Raw genomic sequence first — 23,599 nt, 5'->3', positions numbered from 1 at the left:
CAGAAGAAAGAAGGGAAAGGAAAGCCATTATTCTTAGGAGGTCATGGAAACCAGATATGACAGTTTCACAGATCTCTCCCTGAACACCAGCTGTAGCACATTCACAGATCTTTTCAAGAATTCCATTTTGTGGTTGTAACAGATTGTGACATGGCAGCTCTAAGACTTCTCTGTGAATTCTGGTTTATCTACTTATTCTAATCTCCAGAATGAAACTGTTACTCTTTCTGGAAGGTTGCAACCAGAGGAAGACTTGTATTTCTCAAGCTCCTCTCATAGTTGAATAAGCACTAATATCTGTATTTCTAGATATCTTATAGTACACACTGGCTAATTAAACCATATTGAGCCAGGCACAGTGGCACAGCACATACCTATTATCCCAGAGCCTCTGGACACTGACGCAAGAGGATCACAAGTTCCAAGCCAGCCTCAGCAACTTAGGGAGGCCCTAAGCAACTTACTGAGACTCTGTCCCAAAGTAAAAAATAAAAAGGGCTAGAGATGTAGCTCAGCATTAAGTGCCCCTGGGTTCAATCCCTGATATGGGGGCGGGGGGGAAAGGCCATATTAATATCTTTTTTTGGCTAGATGTACACAATATTTTGAGAGTTAGTGGAACTCAGCAGGCAAAATGCTTAGTTCCAAATGCACTATCATATACACCATCTGCACCATGTATTAATTATCTACCGACAATAGGTATTTCTCTGTACCTCTGTTTCCCCTTTGAAGCTAGTTCTTTGAAAATAATATTTTTATCTCTAGTGCCAACCCCACTACTATGCATAGAAAATACTAAAAAATGTTTATGAGTTTATATCTTTTTCTAATTATTGACCCTACTTTACAAAATACTAATATATTTCTTTTCTAATGCTATACCTAACAATAAGTGAATTCATTAATGTACCTGTTATATTTAAGTATTTTACTTAAGAGAGAAAGCAGGCATTATGAATAGTATTAGATAGAATGAGTGCCTTATAAAGGTCTTTTGGTAAAAATTACAATTATGTCAAACTCAATTAAAAACAGAAATGCTAAATAATCTTACTAAAATGCTTAAAAATATGTTACTGTTTTAATTTTTTTTCCTCCTTTAGTGCTGGGGCTTGAATCCAGGGCCTCATGCATGCTAGGCAAGTGCTCTACCACTGATACAACTCAGTCTCTCCAGTGTTTTCACTTTGAAATTATCTGCTTCTTTATTCTCTATATGTAAGTTAATAAGAACAAAAAGTAGTTGTGGTTTTTGATGGATATTTATGAAGATAATAAAAAAAAATTTGATAAAAAGTACTATTAAAATTATGTTCAGTTTTTGATTATTAAATTATCCTGTAGCAGTCTAACACCCTTAAAGAGGTCAAAGAACCAGCATCTTATAAAAACCTCCAACGAATTATCCACTCTTCAAGCACTCAAAAGACCAGATTATCAGTCATTTACTATAGGATGAGGATGTCCATTCTAACTGAACATCTTTTTTTTTTTTTTTTTTTTTTGGTGGTGGTACTGGGGATTGAACCCAGGGCCTTGTGCATGTGAGGCAAGCACTTTACCAACTGAGCTATATCCCCCACAGGATGTCTATTCTAAAAGGGATGTGTGTACTACCCTTTAAATCAGTCAGGCTTATATAAATGTGAATTTTAAAAATACATGTTTTAAAAACAGAAGGCATCTAAGTGCTTGTCTCATTTTAAAAATGACAAATGATTCACAAAACTGTGTGACGTTTCTGAAGATACATAGAAAAATAGTGGCAGACTAAGAATTAGAACTTCAGAATTAGAACTTAATTAGTTCTAATTAAGAATTAGAACTACAGGCTTTCAGTGCATCAGGTTTTCTACTAGACTAAGTTAAAACGAGTATAGTTATTTCCATTTATAATGGACTTCATAATAAAAATCTTCCTTTAAATATTTCTTTAAACTTCCCCATAAGCAATCTACTAGGGTCAGCTTATCAATCAGTGGAGACATTTAATTATTATATTAATTAGCATTTCATTATATACAATTTATTCCTTGTTTATTGAAACAGGATGAAAAAAACAGAAATGGTGAATTATCCTATTTTCATTATACCAAACTAACCAAAAAAAAGAAAAAAAAAAGATTTTTGACTACTTTAAGATTCATGAATGACATAGTCCATGATTTTAGGACTAATAGTTCTTTCTAATAGAATGAATATATTTTGACCTTGATAGAAGTACATTTAACATAGACAAAAGTTTTCAGTCACTTTTTTTTTTTTTTGGTCCTGGGGATTTAACCCAGGGACACTTTTACTACTGAGCTACATTTCCAGTCTTTTTATTTTTCACTCTGAGACAGGGTCTTGCTCACTAAGTTGCTCAGGGCCTCACTAAGTTGCTGAGGATGATCTGGAACTTGCAATCCCTCTGTCTTACTCTCCTGAGCTACTTTCATTATGATTAAAAGGGAACTGAAAAGAAATACCCAATTTCCCTGTCAGGACTATTCTGATTCTCTGTTCTTGAAATCTACTTTTATCCACAGGATCTACCTAGCCACTTAACATTAAAGGATGATGGAAAAATAAAGACGTCTGAGAAAATTATTAATACATACTGATAAGAGTTTACTTGGAGGATTTTTATTTTTGGTCATTATTCAACATGGCATTAACCACTTGCTAACTCTATTAATATTTCCATTCTTTCCCCATCTTCTAACTTTAAACCACAGAATCTGATACTGATCTGTTACTTGTTTAAATAAAAAAAGAGCACTTCAAAATGATTTTAGCTATCATATCAGAGAATTAGTCAATTTCATGTGTTAGAGAAAATGGAAAATAGGGTAATTTTAAAATATGTTCACAAATTCTTTGTTCCAAAAAGTGGAACAAATCCCTACCTCTTATGATCAGATTTAGTGACTTGCTTTTAAACAAACAGAAAATAGTGGAAGTGATACCATGTGATCTTCTAGTCTAAGTAATAAAAATAATTATCTTCTGATTCAATCTTTTTCTCTCATATCATTTGATTCAAGGGGAGCCAGTCCCCAAATTGTGAGGACACTTAAGCAGCCTGTTTAAAGGTTCACATGTAAAGGAAATGAAGCCTCCCTCCAATAACCAGCTCTAATTTGCCAGCCAAATGAGTGAGTCATCTTGCATGTTCCAGCTTTCAAATGACTATAGACCCAACCAAAATCTCGACCCTTACCTCTTGACTTCTTCTACATTAGAAGTTCCCAGCTAATTCCCAACACCACAAAACAAAAAAAAACAAAACAGAAGTTCCCAGCTAAGCTACTCCTGAAGTTATGACCCACAGGAACTATGAGGATAATAATGGGGCAATTCATCACATAGTTATGTCTATAATTTAATTATACCCTAAAGATTAAAAAAAAAAACAAAGATACCACTTAACAATGTAAAATACAAGTAATAGAATTTTATTTTCTCCATATATGTTAAATGGTATGATAAAGCAAATACCCAAGAAAATCTCACCTTGCAAATGACTGCTCCAACAACTTGCCATGTATCTGCTATATCCTGTTTATCATATTGCATGGATTTTACCTTTTCAGTAATAGAAACAGAAACCTGTGGTTTTCCTTTGTATGTTCCAGCTTTCCAAGCTGGCTGTTTCTGTGGCTGAGACACAGAAGCAAAATTAATATTATCCAACGAATTCTGTAAGTTGGCATCTAATAAAGTACCAAATGGACAAGCCTGAAGAAGCAAATTAGGCAACTGGCTCAATTTTGTATTTAGTTCAGTATCATTTTTTTGACTAGAATAAAGAAAATCCTGTATACCAAAAAGAAGTTCCAAGCCTTGTGAAATTCCACTGATGCTAATTAATGGTGGACGAGGGGAGAGAGTTTGTTCAACAAGTGGAACACTAGCATATATCATGCCATTCTTCAGAAAAGCAACCACTGGCCAGAGTTCTTCACCTCCTACTGAAAGTCTATATATGGTTGTTTTATTGATGTGTGTACAGCTATCACGACGCTCTACGAAGTCCTTATCATCATCCAATAATCTAAGTTCAAAAAGGAGTGCTTTAAGAAAGGGACCATCTTCAGGAATAGGCACATAACTTGCTCCATTGAATACTTTGGCTCTCTTTTCAACGGTTGGATAACGTCTGCATTAGGAAAACAAGAAACATTATAAATGATTCTTTCAAATAAAATAAAAATGGAGAAATTAAGAAAAAACCCTAGAACACAAGGCAAACAGGAATAACAATAAAACATAAAATAACAAATATACATACCCATAAAAGCCAAAATCCCCAAAATATATGTTAAATTCCTATCAGAATAACTGTTTTATATTTGAGGTTGTTCCAAATGATAAAGTGTCATCTATTACTGAAAATGCTTAGTTATTTAATTTTTTAAATAGGTAAAGTACACCAATTCTAATTCAAAAAATTGTCAGGCACTCAGATTCCTTCTTGGTAGACAGAGTATATATACCTAGACCATTCTAGGCATTCATAGGATTTTTTTTTTTTTATTCCTTCCTAGAGGAGTAGGACTAAAGAAGTGATTCAATTTACCCTCTGAAATTTTGGATCCACTAGTTAAGATGATATGATTAAAGAAATGTTCTATTCTACTTAGTCTATAGTGAATAACACCCTGAGTCTATTTGCTAAACTTTTTAAAAATATGGAACATTGTTTTATTAATAATAGTTTAACTCTATGGCTCTGGAAAACACTATTAAAAAAAGAAGTCTGAATATTCCTTTATGGTTTGCATGTCTGGGTTAAATGGTAAGTTAGTAATTTATTTTGTTTTTCCTTCTTTCAGGAAACAGAACAAAAGATGTTTTTGCTCATTTATAGAAATCTGTTAGTCAAATTTTCTTAGTTTAAAAAAAATGTATTTTTTCCCTGTTCTTTCCTGCTCCACTTCAAAGTCTAGAATGAAGCTGTTAGCTACTGACTTTTGAGTAAATCATCTAACTTTCCTATGCCTATTTTCTTATTTATAAAGTAAATGGGAGGCTTGGGGGTGTAGCTCAGTGGAAGATCACATGCTAGTGTGAGGCCCTGGGTTCAATCCAGCAAGAAAAATAAAAGGGTGACAAATATCAGTAGTTTTTAATCAAGAGTCAAAAACATACTTATATAAAAGTTTTTTCCACTAATAAAATTCTGATGTTGCTAATAATTTTTAAAAGAAAAATAAGGTTACATTCAAAGTTAACCATTTATGAACAAACCTCACTTTTTAAAATTATAATGTATTTTCTTGACTGAGGAAGGGGAAGATTCAGCCAGCATATCATTTGTGATGCATCTTATTCTCTGTTTACCTAGAGGACAAAGTTTTTAAGTGTAAAAATTTCATGACTGAATGTAAAGATGGTTAATATGGGATCTTACACATGTCTCTCTATGTGTTCAATAAATACTTTGTTGGGTTATTTGACCTGTCATTTCAAATTTATTCTGAGCTATTTGTAAAACATGACTCAAACCTTAATTGGCCCTAAAATTAGGAATACAATAACAACTGAAGCCAGACTTAAGCTGATACAATTATTATCTGGACAGCAAACCTTTCCAGAATCAAAACTAATTTTTGCTGTGGGAAATAAATGGTTAGATAGAGGAAAAGTCACTTTTCTTATTAAATCTTAAACAACAGTTATTATCCTTTGTTGTACTAATTAATAATATGCCAAAGCATATCTCTTTAGTCCTAACAGTAATCCCAACAGATCAGGAATCTGAATAATAAAACATTACCAATTCATTCAAATAATAGAGAACTAAAGTCACAGATGTATTATTTGGTCACTTTGCTGCTTCCAAGGAGTTGTTGAGAAGCTCAATCAAATATATCTGAGGTTTCTTCTAAAATAGTATTCTGAGCACACTGAGAAAACATTTTTTGCATGACTTCTTCAAGGAACATATTTTCTTAAGCAGTAAAAACTTTCACTTCTATATTAAAATACACTACAAAGCCACAGACATAAAAACAGTATGGTACTGGAACAAGAAAGACAAAAAGAACTGAGATAGAACAATGTTTTTATGGGGGAACATAATAACTATTATTAGTAATTTCCTCACTCAACAAATAAAAGATATACTGCTTTGAAGATGTTAGGAAAACTGGTCCATGATAAGAAAGAAATAAAATGGGATTCCTGCCATCTCTAAAGATGTTCTACAGATGGATTAAACTTCTAAATATAAGAGATAAAATTGCAAAATTCAGAGGAGATAATGTGGAATGATATCTTTGGGAAATAAGGGTAGACAAATAGTTCAAAAAATTCCTGAGGAGCTTACTACTCCAATTGCATTAAAATTAGTGATCTGTTTAACCAAGAACAACATTAAATTGACAAAAGATAAATTTAAAAATCTATACTAACAATGACATGAATTAGTATAAAGAATACATAGCAAACTCCTACAAATCAACAGGAAAAAACCAGTAACTTTCAAAGAAAAAAAGGACAGGGGATATATATGAGGCTATTCACAGAAGAGGAAACCCAAAGGACTAACCATTATTGCTACACAGAGAAATGTCAATCAATTAGAACACATGTCAGGAAAGAACAGATATAGGAACCCTCACTAATCACTGGTGAGTCTCGATGGGTGCAATTAGCATTTTGAGAAGCAAATTAATTATTTGGAAATATTTATTCAAAATCAGCATATGTATGCACTATGGACCTGTTTGATGATGTCTACTTGAGAATTGTTCAGATGGCTATGAATTGGAAGCCACTTTGCAGATTATCACTAGGGAAAGGAGATAGGTAAAATGTGGAGGTAAACGAGTACTACAGAGCAAGTAGAAGCAACAGCCTAAATCTAGGGTACAATAGAGACACTAAACACATGAAGTTATTTAAACTTATATTAAAACTAAGCAAAATTAACAAGTGAGTTTCTCAGATCAGCCACAGTTCAAAAGCTCAATACCTACACATGCATATGGCTATATTAGCCAACACAGGTTTAGAACATTTCCCCTTTCCATCAATAGTAGAAAAATTCTGTAGGATAGCGCAGCTCTAAATGAACACAAAGTAATATGTTTCTAAGAGCACTGGAAAGTCTGACAAATGCAACAAAAGGAAATCTAAAGCACAATTAATTACATAATTTGACAAATACATATAAACAAAAAGATAATAAGAACATGTAAGAGTTACCTGCTGGAACAGGAGAATGGCAGTTAGAAACAGGTAACCAAAGGGAATATATTAGTAAAATGAAGATATCCTGGATGAATAATGAGGCTGATGAACCATGGACCAAAGAATAATACTAATTTCTTGTGTTTGAGGTCCAACAACAATAAATGTAAGCCAAGTGTTCTGAAAGAAAATGGTAAACTCCAACTCTGATGCCCTCTGTAACAAAAATTGTTTAGGCTGCAAAAGCAATGTCTCATATCTACATTGCCAATTACTTTAAAATTACATCCTTCTTTATCTGGCTCAATCTCATTTCCATCAGGCTATGTCACTATAGACGGAAGAATGAATAAATAGCAAAAAAGAACTCTAAGTGGTCACTGAGAATAAAAGGTGAAACAGATTAGTTTCCCTAACATTTTACAACGAATTATTGTATACAGTTCTCTTCATAAAACTATCTTGATAAAATATGGAGAGTTGTAAAAGTGGGACCAGATCGCTTACACGATCTAAGAAAAAAGTGAATGCAATTCTTCATACTTCCTTTTCTTCACCAACCGGGAACTAGCGATGTGTTTAGCAATGACACAAAATAAGATGAAAATAAGTCATACTGCTTAGCAAGGATTTTTTCTAATGAGTTAAAATGTCCTTGATTTTATCAATGAGTCGAAACTTTTGAAACGTGTTTATACTGTTTTTTTCCTTTTTCCTTTATCATCTCTGTATCAATCCTAAGCAGATGGAGTTAATTTTAAGATGCAATAATATTTATACTAGAAAACGCATGTAATAATCTGTCAGGCAACAATTCGTTTTATTTTTACAACAGTATAAAATATTCACTTAATAGGCAAAACAGAGGTTAAGTAACTTGACCAAGATCATTCGTGGCAGATCTGGGATACAATGCATCACAAAACAATGCTACATCAATGAATCTTCGATTGATCATTCCTGGGGATTCAGATTTGCATTTACCTGGAGAATCTCACGGTGCCACGAAGTGGAGTTCCTGGTTCGTGGCGTATAAGCCACACTGCTCGCTGGGCCATAGTAAGCCACTAAAGCATAAGCTCAGTCACCACCAAGTAACAGCGCAGACCGGCTTTCTCCGCGGGATTCTTAACTGAAGTCCCGAGATTCGCCCTGCGCCACACACAAACTCACTAGAGATGCTGGCTCTTTCAAGGGAGGCGAAAAAAACCTCTGATTCTATCCTGGTCAAAACATACCACAAAAAGTTCTAAAAATCCGCACCTAGAATCTTGAGAAACTTATCCCCAGCAAACCCAGTATTTTCTTCCTCTAATTTCCACTTCCGGGATGGTGGCCCGCAAGGATCAAGGTTCCTCACTTGCCCAAGCACCCAGCCTCTCTTCGGTTCGCCAGCCGCTAGCTTCCCTCGCCTGCCCCTCCCGATTCCTTTCGGGCGCGCGCAGCTCCACTTCCGGCGTATGAGGCGGTGACAATGGGAGCGGCGCGGGCGGCGCCGGGAGGCAGCTGACAGGCGTCTGCGGCTCCGCTTCATGGCCGTTCTCTCGCTCAGCCTGGTTTCTGTAAGGACTGGGAAAGCCCGCGGCGGCTCGGAGTTGGAGCTGACCAGCCAAGCAGGGACCTGTGCGCAGCGCCACTGAGGCGCAGCATGTGAAGAGGAGACGGCATCCAGCGCGGGGCGAGCCTCTCAGCCGGCCGGGATGGCCACGACGGCCGAGCTGTTCGAGGTGGGTCCCGCGTCTCTTCGGGGAGTGGCAGGCCCGGGGGGTGCGGGCCGCGAGGTGGGCGGGCGGAGAAGCGGGCGTTCTCCCGCGGTCCGGAAGAAGCCCTGGGAAGGAAGGTGCTAAAGCCAGGGTGGGGTGGCGGCTTCGGCGGCGCACGGGCGGAGCGTGCGGTGGGGGAGGGGAGGTTTGGGGCCGCGGGGGGCCGGTCGGTCACTAGCGCTAGCTGGTTGTCCCAGGAGAGGGTTGGCTTGGTCCGCGGGGTGTGAGGGGTGTCTCGGAGGTCCCTCCTAGTGAGGGACGATGTCCATTTGGAATAAGTCGTGGGAAGGGCTGACTCCGGAGGCGAGTAGAGGAGCCGGCAGCTCCTGGTGGGGCGAGCCTTGTCTTGTCGCGTGGCTCTTCGTGACAGTATTCCAAGGGGACCACCTGAGACTGCGACTCTTGGGGGCTTCTCATTGCGCCATTAGTAATACCAGAAGTGGCACTCATGTGCTTACTCTTAACATTTGGTAAAGCTGTGAGTCTTTTTTTTTTTTTGGACAGTAAAGGCCTGTTTAGCCTACAATTGAAGGGAATCAAAACTGAAATGATCATGTGTTGGAATCTTAGGAAATTTAAGGGTGTTATAAAAACCACCTAACTACGAGCTGGAGCATCGTGAACGTGCGCTTGACAGTGTGCATTCTAATGTATTTCCTTGAATATATTCAGTCTCCTAAGCCTGAAAATTTAACTTTTTGAAGTCCAGTGTAAAAGTGTGTCTTGTTTGAAAGGATAGGAAAGCCGCAACTGAACCACGAAACAATGAAACGTATAAAATATTTCCTTGTGTGAAAGAAAGCGGAGATATGAGGGAAAAGAAAGGAAAGACCCTTATTTGGTGTGGCTATTCTTTATTGAGTTACAGAAGTATAAGCAGTAGAGCACACTGCCATTCACAATTGAGAATTTCTCACCAGGGAAAATTGTATCCTTTTTCTGCCTGAGATTCAGCAGTTTGTGTGGCTTAAAATTTAGATGACACAGTTTTTGTTACAATTGGAACTTTTCATTATTACTTTTGTGAGTATTATGTCTTGGCCTTCAGTCGTCCCTTGCATAGATAACGCTTTTTTTGAGGGGGATGACATAATATTATAATGAATTTAATAAAACAGCAAATTTTGAGTGAAGCATTATAATTAGATGAGATTTAAGAAGTATTAATTGTGCTTTCTCAAATTTAATTGTTAGAGGATACATTACATCAGTTTGTCCAATTATAAAATTGTGCCATCTGCCTTTTGACACCAGAGCAAGGAGACATTCTTGCTGAGAACTTTTACTGTGTACCTGGGCAGAATACTAGGTAGTTCTGTAGTTCCTTGTTTTCTTTTTCACATCTTACAAAATTTTGTGAAGGTGTTTGAGATTTTTAATTAATGTATTTTGTGACAAACCAGCTGTTAACAAAAATCTGTTATATTGTCCTACAGTTCATAAGACACTTTTGAATTAATGGATCCTCCTTGACATTCTCAGTTGTGTCTTGAATCATATTTTAAATACATCTTTTCTTTAGATGAGTGACCACATGAGTTCCGTAACTTACTTGAAAATATATTTGAGTACTACCTTCTTCCCCAGGGGGAAAAAAGGGGGTTGTGGTGAAATATATATTTTGTTCTCTAGGGTCTTGCCATTTAGTAAAGTAGTTAAGCCAAATTAGGGTTTACCTTATCTTATTGTCTCCAGTTACATGGTAGCTGGTGAGATTTAGTGGTGGTGACAGAGACAGAACCTCTGACCAGAGGGTTCTTAGACCAAACTTAAACATATTTATAGGTCTTAACTCAAGTGACTTTTCCCTGGATATATGTAGCTGTTGCATCATCAAAATCAAAGGCATGTTGTAATAATAATTATAATTATTAGTTAAATGTAATTAAGAAGTATATTTATCTTTTCCTGGATGCCTATGAGTGTAGCTCTACAGTGGACTCTGCTGTTGAGGAAGTTTTCATTCTCAAGAGAAAAGTTGACCTCTTAAGATTTTAGAGGGAGAAGAAAGAAAAAACCCTCAGTCACTTCTGCCATTTCCTGCTGTTACTACCATTGATCTAGGTTGCAGAATAAATCAGGGAGTGTCTTTTTCTCCTGCTTCCCTTTCTTAGTCACAACTGGGGAACTGTGGAAAACAGGGCAGGATGTAGTCAAGGATATTTTGTTTTTATGCATCCTGGTTTTCATGTACTGTTAAATAGAATTGTGCTTTCATTTTCCACATTGAAGAGATTATAAAAGGAAACAACATTAAACTGTTAACTGTGCTTTTAAAAAATAAATCTCTGACTTTTCCCTTTTAAACAAAGAAAACGTTATGCAACAAAGTCAAACTGCAGGATATTTCCTCAGTTGGCAGAAATGATTTATTAATAGATGATTCATTTATTGTTATAATGTATATCATAGAAATCTCCCAGTTTCAACCCTTGTTGACAGATCTTTCTGAAGGTATCATCTGAGTGTTTTTAAATGATCACCTCAGGATGAACTTTCTGAACAAGATTCCTCTGTGGTTTGGATTCATTATGTATTCTACACATAAATAATGACTGGAGTGGTAAATTCTTTTTCTGTTGTTGCAGATGTTCCTCTTTTATTGCACTACTGAGTATATTTTCTCTCTTCTCATTTGCTAATTTTCTCTCATATCATTCTTCTAGAGTCTTGTCTCTGGGCAGGCTACCTTTATGGGAGGATTTTTTGTTAGAACTATGGTCAATTACTCATTCATTCAATAAAATACTTTTTTTTAGTACCTATTAAGTTCAATTCACAGTATCAAGATTAATGAGGGGGGCTGGGGATGTGGCTCAAGCGCCCTCGCCTGGCATGCGTTTGGCCCGGGTTCGATCCTCAGCACCACATACAAAGAAAGATGTTGTGTCCGCTGAAAACTAAAAAATAAATATTAAAAAAAAAGATTAATGAGGCTATATGTCTCAAAGGGCATGCCCTAGAAATATTAATTTATTCATTTATTCATTTTGCAAATATTTATTGAGCATTTTACTTTAACTCACCATCTCCAGGGATTAGAGGTAAAAGATGATCCCAGCAACTTGGGAGGCTGAGACAGGAGGATTGCAAGTTCTAGAGCAGCCTCAGCAATTTATCAAGGCCCTGAACAACTTAGTGGGATCCTGTCTCAACATAACAAATTAAAAAAAAAAAAAAAAAAAAAGGCTGAGATGTAGCTCAGTGGTAAAGTGCCTCTGGGTTCAATCCCTAGTACAACTCCCACCCCCACCCCAACAAAAAAGAAAAGAGTAGAAAAGAAAAAAGACGGTGAGTTAAAATTATAGTTGGGGGCGCTGGGGATGTGGCTCAAGCGGTAGCGAGCTCGCCTAGTGTGCGACCCGGGTTTGATCCTCAGCACCACATACAAAGATGTTGTGTCCGCCGAGAACTAAGAAAAAATAAATAAATATTAAAATTCTCTCTCTCTCTCTCACTCTCTCTTTAAAAAAAAAAAATTGTAGTTGGGGTAGAAAAATGTGTTAATATGGTGCATGGAGTCCAGGATCTTTTCCTGGGATGATTAGGAATGTTTTCATATAGTAATGACATTTCAGGGCAGACATAGACGGTAACTCCAATTTGTAAGGGGGTGTGTGTTTAGGGAATATTGAAATGAGACAAGGTGTGTCTGTGCATGGTTTAGAAATAGGGAGTGTTGTGGCTGGTGATTCATAGTAAGATATTGAAATTGAGACCATGGGGGTTTGAGGAAGATTTGAGAAAGCTTTTTGTAGACCATATTTAAGGGGCTGAGCTGACTCCCCTCCCCGCACCCATCTCCTTTTCTTCAGTACTAGGGATTGAACCCAGGGGTAGTTTACCACTGACCTACATCCTTAACCCTTCCAGCACTTTTTATTTTTACATAGGATCACCCTAAATTGCTGATGCAGGCCTGAATTTGTAATCTTCCTGTCTCAACCTCCCAGAGTGCTGGAATTATAGGTGTGTGCCACTGTGCCTGGCCTGATATGCTTTTTTAAAAAGGGGATGTCGGGGGAGGCAGGGAATTTTAATGTTCATATGAAGAATGGCCTTCAATGGATAAGAGATTTTTAGCTAGGAAAACAGGGGTCATGGGCAATCTGCCTTAGTTCTTATCATTTGAATTATTTCACAATTGTCTGTTGATTGATTAATCAAGGCAGGGAAAATTTTAGCATAATTTAATGGAAACACAGAAGCCAAGAAATCTGGAAAGATGTGTTGGAGGAAGAATCAAAAGAGTTCAGTTAATGAGGAGTTAATTCCAAGTTTATGAACTTTAGAAAGTAGGTGGTTGATGATGTACTAACTGTGACACAGAAATTGGAAGAACCCTTCAGGGGTAAGGAATAATGTATTCATTAAAAAAAAAGTGTGTGTGTGTGTGTGTGTGTGTGTGTGTGTGTGTGTGTGTGTGTGTATATATATATATATAAAATTTTGAGTTTTTATTAAAGTATTTTGGTGAAGAAGTCAAGAAGGCAATTTTAAATATGAATTGGTTACTCGAAAAGAGGGCATAGCTAGTTAGGAGTTTAGGAATTACTATTTTAATTGGATGGTTATTTAGATCTGGGAATGAATGACATCTCTTAGATCTACTTTTTAGTAGTTATGTGGTCTTGAGCAAGTTACCTAACATCTTTATGCCTCAGTTTTTGTGTTTGTAAAGTAGGGAAAAATAGTTTCCACCTAGAGAGTTATTTTACTTAGATAAATCTCAATTAAAACATTCTCAATTTAATTTTTAAAATTAAGTAGTAGTCACTTTCAATTTAGGTGGATTAAGAAAATGACATCTATCAGAGAGGAAAAGTCTTTCAGTGCAAACTGAGAAGAAAACGATACAAAAGATAGGAGATTATGCTAGGAGAGAATTACAAAATGAGACTGGATGCCCACAACAAGATCTGCCATTCTACAGTGTGACTGACACTCATCTCCTAGAGAAGAAGGGTATTTATTTCTTGAACCTGACCAGTAGAAGTGATACTACATAGTGATTTCCAAGGTAGTATCCTGGTTCTCTTTTAATACTCTTTTGAAATATAGCAGCTGTTCCAAGTAAAAGCCAAAGCAGCCCTTTCAAAGAACCAAGGCCCTTGGCCCTCAACTCTGGCTGAACTCCCAGCTGACAGTAAATACCAGTTTTGCCATCCTAAGTTGAGCAGCCTCAGCTGATGTCACATGGAGTAGAGACTATGTTTCCTTACTGAGCCCTGCCCAAATTGCAGATTTGTCAACAAAATATTATTGCTTTTTTGTCACTAAGTATGGGGATGGTTGTTACATAGCAATAGATAATTGGAACAGAGACTACATCATTAATAGGCTTCAACCACTTTTAATATTAAGAATGGTAGAAGCAGAGGTAGATGATTAAGAGTAATGGGTTTAAGTTAAGTTTTTATTGTTAAAAATTTATGTAAGCCGAGTGGTAGGCTTATAATCCTAGCAGGGAAGCTGAGACAGGAAAATCATGAGTTCAGAGCCAGCCTCAGCAACAGTGAGGTGCTAAGCAACTCAGTGAGACCCTGTCTAAATAAAATACTAAGTAGGGCTGGGAATGTGGCTCAGTGGTTAGGTACTCCTGTGTTCAATCCCTGGTACCAAAAAAAAAGTTTAGGTAAAAAGTATTTGAAAACCTGACCTAACTTTTCAGATGCTGTTTTCTTTTCTTGGAATTGCAATATGAAAAGAGAGAATAGTTTTATATATATGCATATAGGTACATACACATATGTACATGCATACATACACAACACACATACACACTTGCTTACTCTGGATACAATAAAATGTATTGTACAGGAACATCCAAAGAAATTAATGTTCTTTGAATTCACTTGTTTAATTTCATCCCAGAGGCATTATTAAGTGCATGTAAATGTATTTAATGTCTTAATTTGGAAATACATTTGATTTTTGAAATACTAATGATAGATTTTATTAGACATTTTCAGTAACCACTTCTAAGCACTTTATCAACTTAAGGTAATCTTCAAATTAACCTTCTGAGCTAAAAAACTTAATTTTCCCCACATTACAAATAAGAAAACTGGAACATAAAGATGTTAATTTGCCCAGAACCACACAACTACTGGGAGATAGAACTGAGAAATGTCATTCATTCCCAGATCTAAATAATCATTCATAGGTTTTATTTTAAAACACATCATAGTAGAGTGAGAAAAACTTTGTGTTAGAATGCTGGTTTAGTACTTTGACAAATTGCATTGCTTTATTTTCTTCAAATGTTGAAAATAAGATGATAACTAAAGGCCATTCTTGCTTTAAAAATTTTGAAATTTGGGCTGGGATTGTGGCTCAGTGGTAGAGCACAGGCAGACCTGGGTTCGATTCTCAGCACCATATAAAAATAAAGGCATTGTGTTGTGTTCATCTACACAAAAAAAAAAGATTCATTCTCTCTCTCTTTCTCTCTCTCTCTAAAAAAATTTTTGAAATTTAATTCTGTTATTTCTGAATCTTATGCAAGTTACTATAACATACCATTATCTCTTTGAGGCATAGAAATCAGATATTTATTGTCAGAAATTAGATATTTTCTGTGGGAAAAATGAAAGAAGAATATTCTAAAGTACGTATTGAGATCATGTTCAAAATAGTTCTAATAATATGAAGACTTATTGGCTAATTATCTCAGTTTAAAGAATCAACATTTCCTTCAGGATCACATTTTAAAATAGCCTTTATTTTATTTATTGTTTTGGGGCGGGGACACGGGGATTGAACTCAGGTACATTCAACCCCTGAGCCACATCTGCATCCCTATTTTGTATTTTTAGAGACAGGGTCTCACTGAGTTGCTTAGAACCTTGCTTTTGCTGAAGCTGGCTTTGAACTTGAGATCTTCCTTTCTGAGTCTTCAGAGCTGCTGGGATTACTTTCAGACTTGTGCCACCAGACTTGTGCTCAGCCTTTAATTTTAAAAAGAGTAAAATTATTCATCTTGTACTGTTGCAGGTAGTTTTCCCAGATACTTTTCCAAGTTTGTTTTAGTTTCAATATGCTTTATCTTTCTATTTCCAGGGAAAATTTAATATCAATTTTGCTGGCTTGAGACAAAAGATTTAGTAGTGTTTTATAAAAAAAATCAAGTCAATAATTATAATTTATTTATTGACTTATAGGAAACACAAAAGAATCTCATTATCAAATCAAATATGGCTAAAAGGAGAGGACAAATTTATTTATTTTCAGTACTATATGGTTTCTGTTAGAATCTCAGCTTAATAGCACTGTGTAATGCCTATTTTTTATTTTTGGGTTATGGGTGGTGGTCTTGGCTTTTTGGTTTTAGATATGTGAATCAAGGCATGATGTTTCAAGAATTTTTTCAAGGGATTCAGCCATATCCCCAGCTGTTAGTATTGTGTTTTGCGAAGCATTGGTCTCTTCATCATAGTTGGAAAGCAAGAGCAACCTAGGACAGTTTGCCCTGATTTTCAGTTAAAGTGTGGAGAAAAGTGTGAAACTTACAGAAATTATTATAAAACAATAAGTGACAATTAGGGATATATTGCTTTGCATAGGGATATGAACTTTGAAAGTTCATAGTGGGGAGAAATCAGTAGAGATGATATAGAGAAGGAACTCTTTAAGAAAGAACTGAACCAGGCTTGGAGTAATGGTACAGTGGTATCCTTGTCTCTCTTGTATTATTGTCCAGAACACCACAGAATGGGTTATTTATAAGGAAAATAAATTTATTTCACATAGTTTGGGAGCAGGGGTTGAGGAATTCAATACCAAGGTGCTAGAATCATTTGGGTTCTAGGGGGTCTTTTAGCTACAGCATCCCATGGTAGAAAGCAAGAGGTGGAGGGGACATCCTTCCTTGATGCAAGGAACTCAGTCTCAGCCCCTTTTAATTGGCATTAATCTAGTTATGAAATTTTTGTGACCTAAACATCTCCCATTGAGCTGGAACCACCCAACACTTACGTTGTGGAATTAATTTATTTTATTTTTTTAGTTATACATGATATAATGTATTTTGATATACGTACAGGTAGTATAACTTCCCATTCTTGTGGTTGAACATGATGTGGAGTTACACTGGTTGTGTATTCATGTTCACATAGAAAAGTTGTGTCCGATTCATTCCACTGTCTTTTCTATTCCCATCTGTCCTTACTTCTCCATTCCCCTGCTGTCCAATCTGGTGATCCTCCACCCACTACCCTGGAGCTGTTATGAGTCACAACACATTAATTTTTAATACATGCTTTTGGGCGAATATACTCAAGCCAGTAGCAAGTGGTATTTGGATTTGTTGGAGGAGAAAAGGTATTCTGTAGGGTGAGTTTTGTGATCATAGGCTATGAAGCAGGAATAGCATGTATTTGGAGAGTATACTGGAATAGGCTGATGGAAGTGTGGCTGTTTATATTAGGGTACAGAAAACTTGAGGTAGGTAGAGCAAGATAAGAACCTTATGACATATATATATATATATATATATATATATATATGTCACATATGGAGTGTGAACTTGGTAATGTAGGAATTGCATAGGGAAGTTTCTAACTGAAGAGTTTTTGACAATATTCCTAATAAAGGGAAATACCTTATAGATAGTGCTAGAACCTATGGTTCATTTGGTTTAATGGGATACAGAACACCTCTCTGAAATTCCCTAAGTTTTATTCTTTTTCCTTGACTGGTGAAAATATTGTAGGTTCTTTGAGTTTGTGGGTGGTTCTAACACATTGTTTTGGATGTATTTTGGGGAATAACTATAGGAAAATATAAAAAGTTAGTTGAAATTTTCTCAGAAACTATATTAAATTAGGAATTTATGTTCTTGTCCAAAGAATTGATGTCCAAGAGATTTTCAGTGGGAATGACCACAAACACCATGTTTTATCTTACAGTTGGTAACATTTACAAAGAAGTAAAAACAGTTTGACACATCAACGCAGTAACCTAGTATGTAAAGGCCAATTAGTGCATAGTTTGTATCAGTTTTGGTAATTTTTGTTTTTACTTAACTATAGTAAGTTGGGTTTCATCTTAGAGGAAAATTAGAATATTAGTGGAATGAATTATGGCTCCCAGTCCTATAACTGCCCTCAGGGTTGAAGTTGATACTGTCTCCCTCCTATACTATCCATTCTAATTGTACCTTACCTTCAGCTAGTTGCAGTGTTTATCTGTATTTTCAAGAGTTGATTGTGGAGTTGATCTCCCAAGATCTCTTGTGTGCCAGACATACTGTTCTTTGCCCCTGCTATGTAATAGTAGCATTGCCTCGTGATGTTCAAGGTCAGTTGTCCTTTACCAAAGATAGTCATTCTTTTTACTTTTTATTCCGTGGATATAAGTGGCCACTGTGACCAGGAAGTATTGGTAGTTTTAGGTTAAAGGGACTTTTATGTGTGCCTACACAAAAATGTTCCCCTTCGGTTGACCAACATCTCTTTCACTACAGACTTCAAAAGTTGCAGGGAGAGTATGCACAAGTTAGGCATCATGATAAGTGAGTCTATTCTGCTTTTACTCCTTATTTCTGACTTGTGTTTTTCCTGTAGTGGACACAACATCATATAAAGGTTTTTAAGGTGAGAATTTACACTGTATCTTGGAAGATAGTGCTTCAACTTTATAGAGTACCGCCTCTGAACTGCTGCTTCAGCTATATCTTCAACATAGATCTAGTTATTTTACTATGTTAAGTCTTCTATTTTCTTATTTATTTTCTGTCTCTTATTCTATCCATTCTTGAGAGTTAGGTTTTGAAGTCTCTGTTGTTCTAGGACTGTATGTCCATTTAGTTTTGATAGTTGGCCATATATTTGGATGGTCTCTTATTGGGTGCATTACATCCCATGGGAGAAGGGCTTGCAGAAGTGTGCAGAGGTGTAACAAAAATGATGGCCACCAAGCTCTGCCTACCTCTTTGATCAGAAGCTATAGTCAGAGATTGGATGGTGTTTTTTGTGTCCACTCTGGCTTCTGCAACTGAGAGTGGGTTGTTTAGCAGTAAATGCACAGCTGTCTCCCAAGGGCTTGGAGATGGAGCTTGGGCAGTTGCTGTGCCAAGAAGCGAAATGTTTATACTTTATTTCTTGCATTACTTTGTTCTTTTGTGTTGTTCTTTCTTTATTTTATTTTATTTATTTTTGTAGTGAACATTTAAATTCCTTTCTTATTTCCTTTTGTTGTTACCATGGGGATTGTATTATAACACTCTAATTCCATAACTTAATTTATAACACTCTAACTTGAATTTATAACAGCTTAACTTTAATATCTTGTAAAACTGCTCTTCTACTCCATTCTTTTGCTTGTTGCTAGCACTAAGTTTCATCTTCATACATTGTATGCTCCATAGCATAAACTGATAGTTTTTAAAAATACATTATCATTTTAAATCATGTACAAAATCTGGAGTTAGAAAACAAAGTTACAGTACTACTAGCTTTTAGACTAATAATTTTTAAGAGTTATTCTCTTAAATAATGTAGGGGGGAAAGTATAGTTAAAAAACATTGTTACAATATTAGCTTTTATAATTGCCTGTTTATTTCCCTTTATTAAAATCTTTATTTCATGATATGGCTTTGAGTTACTATGTTGTGTACATTCATTTTACCCTGTACTACTTCCTTGAACATGTCTTATAAGGTAGGTCTAATGATAATGAATTTTCTCAGCTTTTTCTTTCTGCGAATACCTTAGTTTCTCCTTGCTTTTGAAATATGATTTTTGTGAATATAGGATTCATGGTTCACTTTCTTCTTTTCTTTTAGCACTTTGAATTTATTAACCCTCTAGCCTTGAGTGTTTCTGAAGAGAAATCTGCTAATAATCTTATAGAGGATCCCTATTATATGACAAGTCACTTATTTTATGCTGCTTTCCTGAGTGTGGTGGTGGTGTTCTTCTTCTTCTTTTTTTTTTTTTTTTTGGTATTAGGGATTGAACTAAGAGGCACTTTACCACTGAGCTACATCCTAGCCCTTTTTAAATTTTTTTTCTTTTGAGACAGGCTCTTGCCAAGTTGCTTAGGCACTCACTAAATTGCTGAGGCTGGCCTTATTATCCTACTGTCTCAGCCTCCTAAGTTGCTGGAATTACAGGTGTGTGCCACCTTTTTTCTTTTGAAAGATTGATTGTAATCTGTCTTGATGTGGATCTCTATGATTTCATCTTACATAGTTCATTAAACTTCTTGTGTGTTTATATTAATGTCTTTTAATTGAGAAATCTTCAGCCATTATTTCTTCAAATATTTTCTTGACCCCGTTCTTCATCTCTTCTCCTGAAACTTCCACAATGTGTATATAGGTCCACTTGATGGGGTTTGTTCACTTTTCTTCAGTCTTTTTTTCTTTTTGTTTCTCAGACTCAGTAATTTCCATTGTACTATCTTCAGGTTCCCTGATTCTTTCCTTTGCTTGCTGAAATCTGGCTTTAGGTTCCTCTACTTAATTTTTCATTTCAGTTATACTCTTTAGCCTCAGAATTTCTTTTTAGTTTTTGTTTTTGTTAATCTATTGGGATTTTGTTTATGTATCATTTTTTGACTTTCTCCACATTTGTCCTCATTTCCTTGAATATCTTTAAGACAATTGTTTCAGAGTTTTTGACTAGCAGATTTGTCGTTGGGTCTTTCTCAAGGACAGTATTTGTTGGTATCTTTTTTCTTTGAAAAGGCCTTGTTTTTCTATTACTTTGTATGCCTTGTGATTATTTTGTTTAAAACTGGACATTTGAATCTACTAGTCTAATAACTCTGGAAATAACAGTCCTCACCTTTCCCAGTTTTGCTGGTCCTTGTTACATAGTTGTTTTTGTTTGTTTGTTTTAATTATTGTAGCTTGTGAAGGTCAGCCTGAGATAAAAACTTAAGATCTTCTTAGATTTTCTCTTCATGTACTTTTCCCTGGGAACATTTTCTAATTTCCCTTGTAAGTGTAGTTGTTTTTGAATGTCTTGCTCCTTAATGTCTTGCTGCAACATGACTAAGTCATTCAGGCTCACTCCAGGTCAGTTTGGGTTGGCACGAAATAATTACAGACACAGAGAGTACCTTTTTCTTAGGGTCCAGTGACAGCTCTCGACCTTAGGGGTCTGTTGGAAAGAGAGAGCTTGCATGGGGATTCTTTATTTTTATAGGGGGCATACAAAGGGAGGGTTTGATGGAATGTTCTTTCCAAATAAGGCAAAGGGTCAGGTTTCAGGGGGTTGAGTCTAGCTTTGTGGTCAGTAGAATGATTTTTTGTGGTCAGTAGAATGATTGACATCTTGGCAAGTCACACCTATCTCAGGTGCTGTGTGGGATCAAAAGGCAGAGTGAGCCAAAAGGACACATACGTGCACAGCCCAAACAGAGCAGCAACGTCAGCCCAGTCCGCTCATGTGCTCAAAATGCCCACAGCTTACACACACAGCCCATGGCTGCCTTGTGACTATGTCTGACTCCACAAAGGAGAGAAAGAGAAAGATAAAGAAAGGAATTTTAAAAAGGGTGTCAGCCATTTAAATCCTCTGGAAGTCACTCCATCCCGTGGGAGAAGGGCTTGCAGAAGTGTGCAGAGGTGTAACAAAAATAAAGGCCACAAGCTCTTGTGTACCTCTTTGATCAGAAGCTATAGTCAGAGATTGGATGGCTTTTTGTGTCCGCTCTGGCTTCTGCAACTGAGTGTGGGTTGTTTAGCAGTATAGTGCACAGCTATCTCCCAAGGGCCTGAAGGTGGAGCTACTACTGTGCCAAGAAGCCAAACTTACAGAAATTAACCATATTTTGCTGTCTGAACTTTCTCTTGGGAAGTTATAAGCCTTCAATAGTCTCCTCCTGAGTTCTAAAATAGCACCAGACAGATTCTGACAGTATATTTCTTGTCTATGTATGGAAACATATTTCTCTTGTTTCCTATTCCACTATCTTCCCAGGAACCTCTTTCCTTGTAAAGTGGTAACGGGACATATTCATGCGTGTTTGTTTATGTGTTGACTATGATTGCATTTATACCACCATGGCAGAGATTAATGATTGTAACAGACAGTGTGGTCCACAATCTTAAAAGTATTTACTCTCTGGTCCTTTAAGAAAAATGTGTTAATTTGTGCATTAGATCCTTAAGGGTAGCATTAATTTCTGCAGGACAATTTAATTAACTACTTTTGCTGGAGAGAGACAGTGTATGGACTTTGACTTCAGCTTTCTCACTATAATAACTCTTACTGTATAGACCAAGTACACACTGTTAGAGTTGCATCAGCCATCCAATATATCTATTCCTGTTATACATTTGGAGATTGGGAAAATGGTCTGTAGGTGGGTCATGGGCCTGTCTGACCAATGGACTGTTCAACCTTGGTCAGGAATCTTCTTATTACTTAGTATCTGTGTGTCCTCACTCAAACAAGATCCATGATGCTTTAGGTCAATCAAGTATTATTATCCACCTGGCCACTGAATCCAGCATACCTCAAAATGTTCATTTTCCCATTCCCTGGTGTACTAGAGTAAATGATTGTAACTCCCTTTGGGAGAAAGAATAGAAAAATCATTACTGTGTATATTTGCCAACATATTTCAGGATTCTTTCTCTTCATAATCTGGACTTTTCTCCATTTAACAACAGAGAATATATCATAGGATATCCTAAGATCTTAGTACAAACTCTGGACCCTAGCTCTTGATGTCATTCACACCTCTTCTCCCCTTCAATCACTCAGTTTTAATCACACAGGCTGTTTGTCATTTCTTGCATACTCCTGTATATGGTGTATTCTTCCCTTGATGGCTTCTTTCTTAGCTGCATACAAGCTTTTGTTCAAAATTTATTTTCCTATAAATTTTTTCCTTGATATTTCTAGCAAAAATAATCCCATGCTTATCCATCATTCTGTGTCCCTTTTAGTTTTCTTCATGGTTCTTATTGCCTTATCATTTTTCTGTTCGTTTGTGGCTATCTTCCACTAGGAACAGAAATTTTCTGTCCTTCTCTACCATTTTCCAGGTATCTAGAATAGTCTCTGACATATAATAGGCTCTTAACATTTATTGAATGAAGAACTACTTTATTCAAGAGACTTCAAAGTATTTATGATAAAATATCATTTTTTGCTGTCAGTAACATTTGTTGATTTATAAGTTTTGGGGTGTATATCATTTAATAAAACTGACACAAAATGGATGAATAGTATAAATTTGTTTAATTGAACTGTAACTACTCAATAATATAAAATTAATAATGCATAAGAACTTAGATTAGCTAGACTCAGTGGCATATGCCTATAATACCAGCAACTTGGAAAGCTGAGGTAGGAGGATTACAAGTTCGAAGCCAGCCTCAGCAACTTAATGAGAACTTAATTTAGAGAGATCCTGTTTCAAAATAAAATATAAAGGCTGCAGTGGTAGCTCAGGGTGGAGTGCTTGCCCAGCACGTAGGAGGTTTCTATCCTCAGCACTGCATAAAAATACATACATACATAAAGTAAAGGTATTGTGTCCATGTACAACGAAAAACAAAATTAAAAAAGAAATAACACATAAAAAGGTTTGGGGATATAGCTCAGTGGTAAAGTGCCCCTGGGTAAAATTAGTAAGTATTGATACAAAAAATTATAACCAGGAAAAGATAGGGCAAAAGATCATGATT

The 23,599-nt window shown here is 36.2% G+C and overlaps 2 protein-coding genes and 1 non-coding gene across 22 annotated transcripts in view; 1 reads left to right on the top strand and 2 right to left on the bottom strand.

The window, feature by feature from the left end:
- Positions 1–8,626, bottom strand: part of Ap5m1 (adaptor related protein complex 5 subunit mu 1) — a 58,868-nt gene extending 50,242 nt beyond the window's left edge. For 12 of the 19 annotated variants that reach the window (XR_013438933.1, XR_013438936.1, XR_013438935.1 and 9 more), the window contains exons 1-2: positions 8,170–8,626; positions 3,502–4,147 (exon numbers count right to left, since the gene is read on the bottom strand). Coding sequence is in view for 4 of the 19 variants with exons in the window: in XM_078049957.1 (XP_077906083.1) it covers positions 3,502–4,147; positions 8,170–8,243 (720 nt within the window). In the remaining 15 variants the exon portion in view is untranslated. The remainder of the gene's footprint in view (positions 1–3,501; positions 4,148–8,169) is intronic. The other 7 variants (XR_005729901.2, XM_040276001.2, XR_013438945.1 and 4 more) reach the window with 5 other exon arrangements.
- Trnav-cac (transfer RNA valine (anticodon CAC)) lies at positions 1,511–1,583 on the bottom strand. Its single transcript has one exon. It is a non-coding gene; the product is annotated as a tRNA-Val (tRNA).
- A 20-nt stretch (positions 8,627–8,646) lies between the features above and the next one.
- Exoc5 (exocyst complex component 5) overlaps positions 8,647–23,599 on the top strand; it is a 71,976-nt gene continuing 57,023 nt past the window's right edge. Inside the window, exon 1 of one of the 2 annotated variants that reach the window (XM_078049955.1) lies at positions 8,647–8,912. In XM_078049955.1, coding sequence (XP_077906081.1) covers positions 8,886–8,912 — 27 coding nt within the window. In that variant the 5' untranslated portion in view covers positions 8,647–8,885. The remainder of the gene's footprint in view (positions 8,913–23,599) is intronic. The other variant, XM_005322737.5, reaches the window with a different exon arrangement.

This window comes from Ictidomys tridecemlineatus, chromosome 5 (genome assembly GCF_052094955.1).
Source record: "Ictidomys tridecemlineatus isolate mIctTri1 chromosome 5, mIctTri1.hap1, whole genome shotgun sequence".
NCBI lineage: Eukaryota > Metazoa > Chordata > Mammalia > Rodentia > Sciuridae > Ictidomys > Ictidomys tridecemlineatus.
Note: the sequence above shows the minus strand (reverse complement) of the source record. Positions and strands in the feature narration are given on the sequence as shown.